The following is a 16,021-nucleotide window of genomic DNA, read 5'->3' on the forward strand; positions in this document are numbered from 1 at the left end:
GCTACATTTAGCTCATTTAATGAAGGGAATCAATGTTGTTTTTGACTTCTGAGATTCATGGCCTCGTGATTATTACAACACTAGACAGACATTTTGGGAAGTGGTTTAGAGCTAGGGACATATTCATCATACTTTTGAAGGGAATCAGACATAATGCTGTCAAATCTATTGGTATAATGTTATAGAACAGGAGAAGTGCAACAGATTAATATAAGTTTTGTGTACAAAGATTTTAGATACTTTGTAGATTGATTGATTGAAATTCGGGCTTGGGAGTCCATTGTAGTCCAGGAGTAGATCGACAGCCTTCTCTGAATGAGCATGAATATAGATATTAGAGATGAGTGAATCGAATTGTATAAATCCGAATTTGTTCCAAATTTCATGAAAAATTCTATTTGGACTGAATCCGAAATTCCACTCAATTCGAAATAGCAAATTTCTTCATTCACTCCATGTTGTTATTACTCTAAGGCTAGGATTCCACTGACTTTTTGCAGTAGAAAATGTATTTAACAACATTTTCATTTTCTACAACAAAATTTTAATTAATTTTTAAACGGGGACCAATTTATGTGGGCAGGTAGGGACCTAAAAATGTAGCCGACATAATAAAAATGTAGAAAGGGGCCATTTAAATGGAAAAATAATATATTTTTTTGAATTAATTTTGTAAAACTTTTTATTAGCAATGTATTTTAATAATGTGTGTGTGAGTGTGTTTAATTTTTTCCACTTTTTTCTTTATTTTTAATTTTTTTTAGGTAGTACTACTACTCCCAGCATGGAACAGACTGTCTATTAGTACAGGTACTACTGGGAGTAGTAGTACCTGTACCAATATACAGATCACCCCCGGTGTCACTTCTGACACCCGTTGCGATCCTCCTGTATAATGTATAGAAGCGGGCGGCTGGCTGCTCTTCTGCGTGATCCTGCACTATGTTCTGTGATGAACAAAGTTCTTCACATCACAGACACAGATTTCCCGCAGAGAGCTGTGCTTGGCAAAATGGTTCTAGCCAAACACAACTCTCTGTGAGAAATATGAATAATAGGTATATATACGGCACTGCAGGAGACCAAAGAAGGGCGGCCATGCCTGGCATCTATGCATTATACAGGACGATCGCAGGGGTGTCAGATGTGACATCCACTGTAATCTTTCCTTAACTGCAGGTAGTACCGCTCCCAATATGGAGAACACTCTGCTCCATGCTGGGAGCTGTAGTACCTGCATTAATAGACAGATCGCAATAGATCGCAACCTGTTCTGATCTGTCTACTAATGCAGGTACTACAGGGACTAATTATCGGGAGCAATATTATAGATATTTTCACTTTACTTTTTTAGCCCCATTAATTTTATTTTTTTGGCCATTTAGATGTGCTAGCATGAATAATTGCGGGGGTCAGAGACGAGCCAAGGAGAGGGACATCAGTAATATGTATAATACAGTAGGCAAAAGAAGACAGTTTCCTTAATTTACCAAAAATCCATAAATTTAAAGAGGTCTTCTATAAGAAATGAAAGACTTCAAATTGTTATTTGCGGAGGCAGATGGCCGGGACAATCATGTATGTATGTATTTAATGAAATTGGGAAAGATGATGTCATTGCAATTATACAGTATGAGCTGGTTTAAATTTACAAAGTACTGAAAAACTCTTCTTGCAATTCCAATGTCTCTGCTCTATATGTGAAAAATCTTTCATTTTTTATGCAGGGGATGATGGGAGTTGTAATTCCTGCATTCGAGTACATTGGTTGCAACAGGCCCGGCAGGGAGTCTATGGCCGTCCTGGAGCCATATGAATGGAAGAAATAAAGTTTTGAAATATACAGTAGCTGCTCTAATTAGAGCAAGTTATGGGTAATTGAATAATGAGACCACATCGAATTAAGGTCAAATAGGTTATAGAATATCAAAGGAATGTAGGTCAAGTGGTTTAACCTTAATTGGCTAAATATATATTTATGATCCAATGTGAAAGTTTATGTGGTAGCCCTTGGGGGGTGTATGGTAGGGATGGTATGATGTTGGTATATGAGTGGTTAATATTAACCCAGTCACTCGTGACACCAGGGTGAGGGCTGGTATGCTGAATCTATGTTCCGGCCTATCGCCGCCCTTCTCAAAAGCGATAGGTGCAATGAAATGACTGAAGGTCCACAAGCAGATTTAACTTGAACTTGAATAACTTTACTGCAGTGCTTGCAATATCCAATGTGTAGTAACACTCTCATATAACCGTTCTTAGGTTGCTTAGCGAGTGGCAGAAGTTGCGGACCTTGCATTAAACTTATAGTCTCTGAATTTAGGGAGTGATGTGCAGATCCGTCCGGATTTAGGGGAAATATTGGGTCCGGTGATACTGCAGAGTGCTTAGGGGATGACACACTCTATAATTTAGATCATTCAGCCGTTGCCGCAAGGCTCAGGCCTAACTCACTGTGATTACTGCTATACAGGTCTTGCTTGCTTGCTATCCCAGGAACAAGAGAGAGATAAGATGGCCGCTGCTCCCTTATATGGGCAGGGGGCGTGGCGATTTTGATTGGTCCGAACGTCTGCCACTCACTTTACATGGTATCATGGGATTGCTTACATCACAGGATCTATATACGTTGCAAAAACACAAAATGAGGATAAATATACCAAAGTGAGGCCTGGAACGCATCACATGACCCGAAGGCCCTGCGACACCATGGAAACAAGTAATTAACCATTTATATGCAGAAATAATACTATATACATTATTCTATGGATAAATTAGGAATCTATACACTATAATAGAGGCGACTCGGGGCGGACTGACTAACAGATATTACCAGGTCTTAGGGACTCTGGCTACAGGGACCCATAGATAAATAAGTTCTGTATGAAATGCGGTACTGGGACACCACATTTACATCTACATACTTCTACAGTATATATTATTACATATTAATCATATGGTACATATACTCAATATGCTGGGTCCTGCAACAGTATTGAGATATGCGTCAGTTTGTAAACAGTGCAAAATATATATAACCACACAAGAAAATAAAGTGCAGAGCGCTCACCGTTCCACATGTAGGCAGACAGGACTTAGTGATCCAAAGACCGCATCGGTCTATTCAGAGAGGTGGCAGATCCAGGGGGAGTTCAAACGTCAGACCACGGACTGTGTCACGCCCCTAGGCGCTTCGTCAGGCCGCTGAAGGACGTCATCACGTATACTGCACGTTTTTATACTTCTTCCCAGGTTACATCATGCCAGCGAAAAAAAAGGAAACAGAAGTGAGTATTAACTATATGTGTGCCAGTGCTGATAATAGAAAAAGGAAAAACAACTTGTTATGGAATAACTTCTTAATAGTGAAACCGGGATTTTATTTCATATGGATTATAATAGAGCACCTAATTCATTTTTGTCATTTAGACCTAACGGTCCTGTTACGTTCACCCTTAGGATCCATCTGGATTCCTTCTGCAGCAGCATCTGGTGCCTATCTTTACCCTTGCTCGGAAATTCCACCCTTTCAATGGCCCCAAATTTTAGACCTGTTGTATTGCCATCATGACAGGAGGTCATATGATTGATGTATCGCTGTGACCATTTTCCTGTTTTAATCGATCTAACGTGTTCCCTAATTCTATGAAAAACTGGGCGCTTAGTTTTTCCTATGTAGTATAACCCGCATGGACAAACCATGCAGTACACCACATAGGAAGACCTACATGTCACTGGCTGTTTGTCAAATACCATTTAGATTCCTAACTGTATGGTTTTTGCTTTCAGATTCAAATCACAGAACGAACAAAAACCGCAGCCGCAATTTCCTACACTTCAGGTATCAGTAAGCCAGTTGGAATGTGTTTTCTTCTTTTTATGCTTCTGTTTCAAGTAATCCCTGATGGTTTTATTGCGTCAGTAGGTGATAATTGGTTTCTGGCATGTAATTTCTTGGATGTCAACATAAACCAGTTGGCATGAATGATTTGTTTAATCCTGTCATTTAACAGAGTATTTTTTAAAGTGAACACAGCTCTAGGTGTCTAGTTGATCCCTTCCTCCAGCTCCTTTTTAAACCTCAACTCCTCCCTTGAGATCCTATTGATTCTAGTATGGGCTTGGTTGACTACTTTACTAGGGTATCCCCTTGCGATCAGATGAAAGACAGCTCATCTATTTGTTGGTTGAATGCATCAACATTACTATTGATGTACATCAAGTGCACCATTTTGCTGTTGGGGATCCCATTCTTCATTTGTACTGTTTGTGACGAGTTGTAATGAAGATACTTATTTCTGGTGGTACTTTTTCTAAAAACCCTCAGTCTGGATCTGACCATTTACCACGCTTATCTTTACATCTAAGAACTCTAAAGAATTGCCTCCGAATACTGCTGTGAACAACATGTTCCTGTCATTGACATCATTGAGATATGAGAGGAATTCCCGAACTGGTTGGGCGTTAAGGACCAGACCTCAAGAATATCGTCCACACATCTCAATAATAATTTGATATACTGGAGGAATGGATTCTGGGAAGTAAAGATGTAGTTTTGTTCCAACACACACACAAAAAAATAATATATATATATATATATATATATATATATATATATATATATATATATATAGGTGAACGCAACAGGACTGTTAGGTCTAAATGAAAAAAATGAATTAGGTGCTCTCTTTTACTCTGCATGAAATAACATTTCGGTTTCACTAGTAAGAATTTATTCCATAACAAGTTGTTTTTCCTTTCTCTATTATCAGCACTGGCACACATATAGTTAATACTCACTTGTGTTACCTTTTTTTCATTGTCATGACATAACCTGTGAAGAAGTATAAAAACGTGGAGTATACGTGATGACGTCCTTCAGCAGCCTGTTGAAGCGCCTAGGGGCGTGATACGGTCCATGGCCTGATGTCTGAACTCCGCCTGGATAGATCTGCCACCTCCCTGCCGATTCGGTCTTTGGATCACTATGTTCTGTCTGCCCACAAGTGGAACGGTGAGCGCTCCGCACTTTATTTTCTTGTGTGGTTATAGATTGTATACTGTATTTCCTTGGGCATGTAGCGCCACCTGCCATTGCCATTACTTACACACCTGGATCTGTGATTTGATGCTAATCTTAGGATATATGGATTCACCACACGGTAGTGCCGACTACTTTTTTTCTTTGAGAGAATATATAGTGCAAAATGTATGTTTGCAAACTGTCCGTGGGTACTGCCAATCCTGCAGCATATCTGACCTGTGTTGAAGGAACGAGACCCGCATCCTATTTGAGTACCCATGGACAGTTTGCAAACATATATTTTGTACTGTTTGCAAACTGACTGTCGGTGGGTCCCACAGTATATCTCAATACTGTGGCAGGACCCAGCATATGGATAATATGTAATAATATATAGTATACTGTAGATGTATGTAGACGTAAGCTATATATATATATATATATATATATATATATATATATATATATATATATACACACACACACAACAAAAACAAAAATGTACTGGGAACCTTCAATAAAACTTCACTTTAATAAGTCCTTTTTAAAAATACTGAAGCAGATTATCAAAATTTAGATATACTCTGACCACCACCAGTGCTCTTGAGCGCTGCAGAGTGCCCTTATTTTGCACTATAATTCCACATACTGTAAACTTGACTGCTATTGCACAAATTGCACAGCAGTATACGTCATTACTACATGTTATTGCACTTTTGTCCATACCTGCTTGTGTGGGATTATTTCTGCTTGTGTGGGAGTTCAAAATACAAAATTACAAAAAAATATATACAGTATAAAAGTCCAGATACTCTATTGCAGCTTCCTCATAATTATATGCAACAACATCCAGAATTGTCCTTGTTATTAACGGCTCCAGTATATTATCCTTCAGCCTATTATACGTCCGTTGTAGCATACGGCACCCAACAACATTAGTGCAAAATAGTCTTTTGTGCAAATATATCCAAACAATTTTTATATATTCACTTCCACTGCTTTATAGACATCTAGTGCATAGTTCACATTCAATGCGGTATGTAATCACCCACTGCAATTGTCCAAGCAAGTAGCGCACTCCAAACAGTATTATCACTTCCACTGCTTTATGGACATCCAGTACACAGTACACATTTAATGCGGTATATAGTCATAAACTTGATTATCCAAACAAGTAGCACAAATTAAAATTATATTCTACTTCTTGAACCATTTAAGTTAGTATGCATTTTATGAGTTTCATAATGCATTTTTTTGTATTCATATTTTCATATAGTACGTTCCGGCTATTAAAATGATGTCATCAGGACATACAATTTATAGCCTCTAACACATGTATGCTGTTATAGGTCCAGGACAAACCGCAGCAATAATCTCCATTTACCATATGACCATATTTAGACTCCCAACAGGCATGTACTAAATAATCATACTTAACTCTGTGGGATTTTGCATTGGAAGACCAGTATGTATACTAACTTAAATGGTTCATGAAATACAATATATTCTGAATTTGTGTTACTTAGATGTCTATAAAGCAGTGGAAGTGAATATATAAAAATTGTTTGGATATATTTGCACAAAAGACTATTTTACACTAATGTTGTTGGGTGCCGTATGCTACATTGGACATATAATAGGCTCTACAAGAATAGTATACTGGAGCCGTTAATAACAAGGACAATTCTGATATTGTTGCATATATATTGGAGGAAGCTGCAATAGAGTATCTGGACTTTTATATATATATTTTTTTGTAATTTTGTATCTTGAACTCCCACACAAGCAGAATAAAAGGTATGGACAAGTGTGCAATAACATGTAGTAATGCAGTGTACTGCTGTGCAATTTGAGCAATAACAGTCATGTTTACAGTATGTGGAATTATAGTGCAAAATAAGGGGACTCAAGATCACTGATGGCAGTCAGAGTGTATCTAAGTTTTGATAATCTATTTCAATATTTTAAAAAGGCCTTATTAAGAGTGAAGTTTTATTGAAGGTTCCTGGAACATTTTTGTTTTTTGTATATATATATTGGTGTGGAGGAAAATCAACAGAGGAAGCTTTTAACTTCCTATCCCATCCTCATATATTGTTGTCATATTCATATCCCCTATCCCGTCATCATATCCCGACCTCATATCCCGACCTCCTATCCTGACCTCCTTTCCCGTCCTCATATCTTGAGCTCCTATCTCGACCTCCTATCCCATCCTCCTATCTCGACCTCCTATCTCGACCTCCTATCCCATCCTCCTTTCCCATCCTCATATCTCGACCTCCTATCTTGACTTCCTATCCCGACCTCCTATCCCGTCCTCCTATCTCGACCTCCTATCTCAACCTCCTATCTCGACCTCCTATCCCGTCCTACTTTCCCGTCCTCATATCTCGACCTCCTATCTCGATCTCCTATCCTGACCTCCTATTTCAACCTCCTATCCCGTCCTCCTTTCCCGTCCTCCTATCCCAACCTCTTATCCCGACCTCCTATCCCAACCTCCTATCCCGTCCTCATATCTTTTCCTCATATCCCGTTCTCCTATACCGTCCTCATATCCCAACCTCCCATCTCGACCTCCTATCCTGACCTCATATCCCGACCCGTAATATGTGTACCAGGTATTGAAATATTTCCAGCCGTACGGAAGTTATGTGGGAACATACGTTTCCCATTGATTTGCATGATACTTTAATCAAAAACCCCGACCCTCACAAATGGGGGTAGTTAAGGATTAAATAACTATTCTATATTTTAAGTGGACATAAAAGTAACATGTGACCAAGTATTATCAAAATATCTCCAGCCGTTTGGAAGTTAATGCAGTAACATATATTTCCCATAGACTTGTATGGGACTTTAAACAAAAACCGTGCCCCTGGCAAATGGGGGTGAGTAAGGGTTAAATTACCTATCCTATGTTTTTTGTTGACATATAAGTAACATGTGTGCCAAGTTTCATGTTAATATCTTTAGCCGTTTGTACGTGATGCTGGAACATATACACACACACACACACACACATACACACACACACAAACACACACACACATTGAGTTTTATATATATATATATATATATATATATATATATATAGACATATAGATATATGGATAGAAATATGTACATATATATATATATATATATATATATATATATATATATATGGTTATATAATATTTATTTATTTTTGCTCACACAGCAGACAGATGAATGAAGAACAGGAAATAGGAGGGAAATAATTAATTGAATAATAAAACAACAGCCAATTAAGGTTAAACCACTTCACCTACATTCCTTTGATGTTCTATTACCTATTTGACCTTATTTGGATGAGGTCTCATTGTTCAATTAACCTTAATTTGCTCTAATTAGAGAAGCTACTATATATTTCAAAACTTTATTTCTTCCATTCATACTGCCCCAGGACATCCATAGACTCCCTCCCGGGTCCGCTGCAACCACTGTACTGGAATTCAAGAATTACAAGTCCCATCATGCCCTACATAAAATATAAACAATTTTTCACATACAGAGCAGAGACATTGGAATTGCAAGAAGAGTTTTGCCAATTAAAACCAGCTCATTCTGTATAATTACAATGACATCGTCTTTCCCAATTACATTAAATACATACATACATTATTGTCCTGGCCATCTGCCTCTACAAATAACAATTTGAAGTATCTTTCATTTCTGATAGAAGATCTCTGTAAATTTATGGATTTTTGGAAAATTAAGGAAACTGTCAGCCTTTTTTTGCCTACTGTATTATACATATTACTGATATCCCTGTCCTCGTCTCGTCTCTGACCCCCGCAATTATTCATGCCAGCATATCTAAATGGCCGAAAAAAATGTGAGTAAAGTGAAAACATGTATAATATCGCTCCTGATAATTAGTCCCTGTAGTACCTGCATCAATAGACAGATCAGAACATGTGTAAGAAGTGACACCTGTTGCGATCTGTCTATTAATGCAGGTACTACAGCTGTGTGCTCCCTGTTGGGAGCAGTAGTACCTGCAGTTAAGGAAAAATCACAGCGGGTGTCACTCCTGACACCCCCTGCGATTGTCCTATATAATGTATGGATATGGAGCATGGCCGCTCTTCTCTGGTCCCCTGCACTGCTGCATATATACCTATTATTCATATTTCCCGCAGAGAGTTGTGATTGGCTGGAACCATCTGGCCAATCACAGCTCTCTGCGGGAATATGAATCTGTGATGTGAAGAACTTCACATTGCAGAACATAGTGCAGGATCACGCAGAAGAGCGGCCAGCCGCCCGCTTCTATACATTATACAGGCGGATCGCAAAAGGGGTCAGAAGTGACACCCAGGGTGATCTGTCTATTAGTACAGTTACTATTACTCCCATCATGGAACAGTATTTTCCATGTTGGGAGTAGTAGTACTACCTAAAATGTAAAAAATAAAGAAAAAATTGTGAAAAAAGTTAAAAACATACACACTTTATTATTTTGATTCGCCATGAATTTATTCGGATTGAATTGAATATTTTTCGGAAAATTAAGCCAATCAGCTGAATCAAATTTTTCACAAATTCGCTCAACTCTAATAGAGATAGCTGTTAATCACTGATAAGGGTCACCCATTGAAGAGATTAAGTAGGGACTTTAATAAATAAAATACAAGTTGATTTAATGATGTGAACAAAAATGAGCAATTTTGGTGTTTGTCTTCTTTTTTGAGTATCTAAACATTTACTGTATGGGATCAATAATGTTATATTTTGATAAGGAAAACAATTCCATATCAGATATATATATATATATATATATATATATATATATATATATATATATATATAATATATTACCTTTCTCTAGGAGACTTTTATAAGCAATCATCAGATTGCTTTTATTGATCAATGCCATGCTATGTTGCAGTCACCACTAATTGTTTATGTTGCAAGTGCTGCTCATGCCCTGTTTTCATAGACTAAATTGATATATATACATGTAAGGCATGATGCGTTAAGTACCAAGCGACCATGCTGTAAATTTGCACTTGATGTTGACAATGGGTGAACATGAAAGGCTCACATTTTCTTTTATAGTAAATTTTAAGACTGACATTAAAGGGCACCTGTAACTATAGTAAACTCTTTATGGTAAAAATATTCATGCTAAATAGGTTGGTGGGTGCCATTCAGGTCTTGCTATATGCAAAAGCAAGTGTTGTTGCCAAATTGAGAAGTGAAACTGGCACAGAAAAAAACTGTAATAAAATTATTTATACATGTTTCTGTGTTTTGGCCCCCCCAAAAAAAAAAAAATAAAAAAAAAAAATAACCAAAATGAGGACCAACCCCTGACTAAAATATTAGGCAATGTATATAAGATAATGAGCTGTTTCACAATGAATGAGCTTGTACCAATCGTTTGATATAATTATGTGGTTGAGCATGTAGACAATTACTAAAGCTAATTACTAGGAATGATCACATAAAAACATAAAAAATGTGAAAGAAAATATTTTTTATTGCTAAGTAATGGCAAAAAATTTAACAAAATTGAATTTGCAACCTGACATATTATCTTTTAGTGTTTTTTACATTTTACTTTTTTTACTCACTTTACCTGCACAGGCTGACACAATTGTATAGATACAGAGCAAACATCTCAGTCTATGGAAAAGGTAAACATATATAATTCCAAGTTGCTAAGGTTACTATAAATTGTCAAAGGTCAGGAAGTAGTCTAAAGACTATGCTTATTGAAGTATAGCTCACAGAAATAGGCTTGGGAATACATTTCAACATCTTTCATTCTGGAATATTACATTGCAAAGTGTGAAAAAGGGCAGAAACAAATGCTTCACCAGCTACAAGATGAACGAACAAGAAGACATTATTTAATATTTGCTGGCTAATGTTTTACTATAAAAGTGGCCCTCATTTTTCAAGACTATCTTGTATTGTTGCCCATAGCAACCAAAAAAGAGTAGCTTTAATTTTGTTTTATAACAGTTTTAAACTCAAGTTAAAATTGTGCATGTGGGCAAAGAGGGAAATTATTTTAAGTATATTTACACATACTGGGGGAGATTTAGCAAAACCTCTGTAATGGAAAAGTTAACAAGTTGCCCAAAGCAACCAATCAGATTGCTTCTTACGGGTACGTTCACACAAGCATATTTTTGCTGCAGATCTGCTGCAGATTTACTGCTGCAGATTTTGCTACCCATTGAATTTAGTGGGCAGCAAAATCTGCTACAGCAATTCTTCAGCAGAAAATACGTATGTGTGAACGTATCCTTAACCCCTTAAGAATGCAGAGCGTACATGTTCGCCCTGCACTCGCTCCCCTTCTATGACGTGAGCTGAGCGCGCGTCATAGCAGGGTGGACCTGGTGGCTATCAGCGGTGATGCCCGGCATGAACCCCTTAGATGCAGCAATCAAAGTTGTTTGCGGCATCTAAAGAAAAAACTGTCCTGGCACCACCGCAGTAAAACCGTGGTGTCCCAATCAGCTGAGAGGGCGGCAGGAGAGTTCCTACCTGCCTCCTCGTCATCCAATCGGTGCTCAGATTCTCCAGTTAGCCATGGCAGGATGGAGCAATCGAGCACCGATAACACTGATCAATGCTATGCTATGGCAAGGATTGCATGTAATAGTCTCCTATGGGGACTAAAAAATAATGTAAAAAAAAAGTTAATAAGTGTGATATAACCCCTTCCCTAATAAAAGTTTGAATCACCACCCTTTTCCCAATTAAAAAAAAAAGTCAAAAATTGTGTATTTTTGGTCACTTTACATACCCTAAACAGGTTTAAAAAGTGATCAAAATGTCCCATTAAAACAAAAATGGTGCCGATAAAAACTGCAGATCACGAAAAAAAATTAGCCCACACATCCCAGTATACCAGGTATATGGAAAAATAAAAAGGTTATAGGGGTCGGGAGAGGACAATTTTAAACGTGCACATTTTTGTGCAAAAAGTTATAGATTTTTAACAGAAATAAAACTAAATCAAACCTCCATCAGTTGGGCGTCATCTTAATCGTATGGATCTACAAAATAAAGATAATGTGTCATGTTTTATCGAAAAACGTACAGCGTAGAAAAGAAGCGATTTGATTGGTTGCTTTGGGCAACTGGTCAACTTTTCCTCTGCACAGGTTTTGATAAATCTCCCCCACTGTGTCCACTGCAGATTTGCTGCTGCTAGTTTCATGCTGTTAAACCAATACAAATAAATAGTTGAAAATAGTTGAACAGCAGCAAATCAGCAGCAACAAATATGCATCAGATGTGGTATGTGTGAATGAACTGTTTGAAAGTTTCAATAACTGTCAATTGTCAAAAAAAGTAGTAAAATTATTTTAAAAGAATCACCAATTCTTAAAAAAAAAAGTTAAACACTTGATTTAACCCCTTAACGACGCAGGACGTATATTTACATCCTGCTCCGGCTCCTGCGATATGAAGCGGGATCGCGCCTCGATTCTGCATCATATCGCTTCGGTCCCGGCGCTCATCAATGGCCGGGACCCGCGGCTAATACCACACATCGCTGATCGCGGCGATGTGCGGTATTAACCCTTTAGAAGCGGCGGTCAAAGCTGACCGCCGCTTCTAAAGTGAAACTGAAAGTGATCCGGCTGCTCAGTCGGGCTGTTCGGGACCGCCGCGGTGAAATCGCGGCGACCCGAACAGCTGATCGGACACCGGGAGGGCCCTTACCTGCCTCCTCGGTGTCCGATCGACGAATGACTGCTCCTTGCCTGAGATCCAGGCAGGAGCAGTCAAGCGCTGATAATGCTGATCACAGGCGTGTTAATACACGCCAGTGATCAGCATAGGAGATCAGTGTGTGCAGTGTTATAGGTCCCTATGGGACCTATAACACTGCAAAAAAATGTAAAAAAAGTGTTAATAAAGGTCATTTAACCCCTTCCCTAATAAAAGTTTGAATCACCCCCCTTTTCCCATAAAAAAAAGAAAACAGTGTAAAAAAATAAATAAATAAACCTATGTGGTATCGCCGCGTGCGTAAATGTCCGAACTATAAAAATATATCATTAATTAAACCGCACGGTCAATGGCGTACGCACAAAAACATTCCAAAGTCCAAAAAAGCGTATTTTGGTCACTTTTTGTACCATTAAAAAAATGAATAAAAAGTGATCAAAAAGTCCGATCAAAACAAAAATCACACCAATAAAAACTTCAGATCACGGCGCAAAAAATGAGTCCTCATACCGCCCTGTACGTGGAAAAATAAAAAAGTTATAGGGGTCAGAAAATGACATTTTTAAACGTATAAATTTTCCTGCATGTAGTTATGATTTTTTCCAGAAGTGCGACAAAATCAAACCTATATAAATAGGGTATCATTTTAACCGTATGGACCTACAGAATAATGATAAGGTGTAATTTTTACCGAAATATGCACTGCGTAGAAACGGTCGCACAATGTTTTTTTTTTCCGTTTCGTCGTGCAGTTTTGGGTAAAATGACTAATGTCACTGCAAAGTAGAATTGGCGACGCAAAAAATAAGCCATAATATGGATTTTTAGGTGGAAAATTGAAAGGGTTATGATTTTTAAAAGGTAAGGAGGAAAAAACGAAACAACCCTGAGTCCTTAAGGGGTTAAAAAATAAGTAATTTTTTTATGACAAATTCCCTTTAAAGAGGAAAGCATCATCATCTGCATAAGCAACCCGCACAAGCTGGCCGTGAGAGCATGGTCCCATTACCTGCTGCTGCCGGCGGGGCTGGGATTCGCATCGCGGATTGCGTCCGCATGCGAATCCCAGCCCGTCACTCACCTGGTGCTTCCCCTGCCCTTGTCTCCGTCTCTCTGCTCTGGTGCGTGTAACCCCGTCCCCTAGGGTGCATTCGTGTCGGAGCTTTAAGATTTAAAGGGCCAGTGTGCCCACTAGTGAAATTACACCTGTGGCTCAATGATAAATTCCTCCACCTCCCACACTTCCCTGCCGGATCGTTGTTGCCCTGGCATCTTAGAGAAAGCATTCCTGTGTATTGCCTTGCTGTGTATCATAACTTTGCTCCGTGACCTGACCTTGCTCCTTTGCTGCCTGCCTACTGATCATTTGCTATGTTCCTGACTATGCTACTGTGCCGCCTGCCCTGACCTCCTGCTATCCAGACCACGAGTTGCCTAATCCCACCTGTGCCTCGAATCTCCTCAGCCACCTGTGTGGTCGAGCCATGCCAGAGGTAGCGACCTTGGTGCCGCCTGGCGCAGCAAGTCCATTCTGCTTTGAGGCGGGCTCTGGTGAAAACCAGCGGCACCTTAGACTCCACTCAATGGTACGGTCTGAGTCATCTACCACACAGGTTCAGCGGATCCACTATCATCTGTGTTCCAGTCTACTGAAATGTGAGTGTTACAGTAAGATCTGGCGTGGATCCCGCTTGATACCCCTGCTTGAAGTCGTGGATCTTCCCTCCGTTGTGGTACATCAGTCTCAGCAATTGGCGCAGCAACTTACCCAATTGTCTGCTATGATGCGATAGCTATTGGCCTTGCAACAACAACAGCAGCAGCAGCAGGTACCGCAACCTGGCCCACTCCCACCACCAGTTCCTGCAGTGTCTTCTGGCTCCCAGCTACGTACTGTCCGGAAAAAAAATTGCCTGGGCTACACCCCTTTGGGACCGTGGTGATCCGGTATTCTCCAAATGTTGACTTTCTTGGCAGAATTTTCTTTGAGGAATTTCTTTGAGAAACCCGCACGTGCCTCTTCTGCTGAGGCGACTTTGCTGAACCTCTGTCAAGGAAATTCTTCCGTTGGTGACTACGCTGTTCCGGACTCTACACAGAGATATCCTCGCCTGGCACCTGTGTTTCAATGTCCACCCTTTCAGTTTCTTGCGCCTCTTGCTGAAGATGCTATGCAAGTGGATCGTTCTCGTCTTACGCAACAGGAGAGGTCAGGATGAGGCAGTGAGAATTTGTGCTTGTATTGTGCTAGCCCGGAGAACTTCCTTAAGGACTGTACTGTTAGCCAACAGCATTCGGGAAACGCCTGCACCTAGGGTACATGGGAGAGGCATCCCTGGGTGTGAATACTACCTCTCCACGATGAACTATTTCTGTACAATTCTTCGCTTCAGCCAAGTCTTTCTTCAGTGCTACAGCATTTTTGGATTCTGGATCAGCAGATGACTTTATTGATATGGCTTTAGTCCACAAGTATCATCTTCCACTTACTCAGCTTGCCAAGCCCTTGTTCATCTCCTCTGTTAATGGACAAAATCTGGACTGTATAGTTCACTTCCGTACTGAATCTCTCGTCATACTGGTGGGAGTATCGCATAAAGAAAATATTGAATTCTATGTTCTGTCACACTGTACTTCAGAGATTCTTCTTGGCCTTCCTTGGCTGCAATGCCATTCTCCGCAACTGGATTGGAAAATTGGAGACATAATTCGCTGGGGACAATTCTGTCAAAACCTTTGCCTCCAACCAGTTCAGCCTAAAGTTGTTTCTTGTCTTCCTCCTTTACCTGGCCTGCCGCCACGGTACCAAGATTTCTATGATGTATTCTGCAAAAAACAGGCTGAGTCTCTGCCTCCACAACGTCCTTACGATTGCCCTATAGATCTTCTGCCTGGTACCACTCCTCCTCGAGGAAGGATATACCCTCTATCTGTTGATAAAAATATCAGTATATCCAGGAGAATATACAAAAGGGATTTATCCATAAGTCCTCTTCTCCTGCTGGAGCTGATTTCTTCTTTGTAGGGAAGAAAGATGGCTCACTCCTTCAATGCATTGACTAAAGGGGACTTAAAGGAGTAGTCCAGTGGTGACTCAGTGGTGAGCAACTTATCCCCTATCCTAAGGATAGGGGATAAGTTGCAGATCGCGGGGGGTCCGACCGCTGGGGCCCCCTGCGATCTCCTGTACGGAGCCCCGACAGCCCGCGGGAAGGGGGCGTGTCGACCTCCGCACGAGGCGGCGGCCTGACACGCCCCATCAATACAACT

General features: G+C 39.7%; 1 protein-coding gene across 3 annotated transcripts in view; it reads right to left on the minus strand.

Moving 5' to 3' along the window:
- The window catches only part of LOC130356506 (amine oxidase [flavin-containing]-like), a 107,771-nt gene that overhangs the window by 68,017 nt on the left and 23,733 nt on the right, over window positions 1-16,021 (minus strand). The window contains exon 1 of one of the 3 annotated variants that reach the window (XM_056558171.1): window positions 3,071-3,180. The exons of the other annotated variants lie outside the window; for them this stretch is intronic. Coding sequence (XP_056414146.1) covers window positions 3,071-3,080 — 10 coding nt within the window. The 5' untranslated portion in view covers window positions 3,081-3,180. Of the gene's footprint in view, window positions 1-3,070; window positions 3,181-16,021 lie in introns of those variants that run through there. 3 annotated transcript variants of the gene reach the window in all.

The sequence above is a fragment of the Hyla sarda genome, chromosome 2 (assembly GCF_029499605.1).
Source record: "Hyla sarda isolate aHylSar1 chromosome 2, aHylSar1.hap1, whole genome shotgun sequence".
NCBI lineage: Eukaryota > Metazoa > Chordata > Amphibia > Anura > Hylidae > Hyla > Hyla sarda.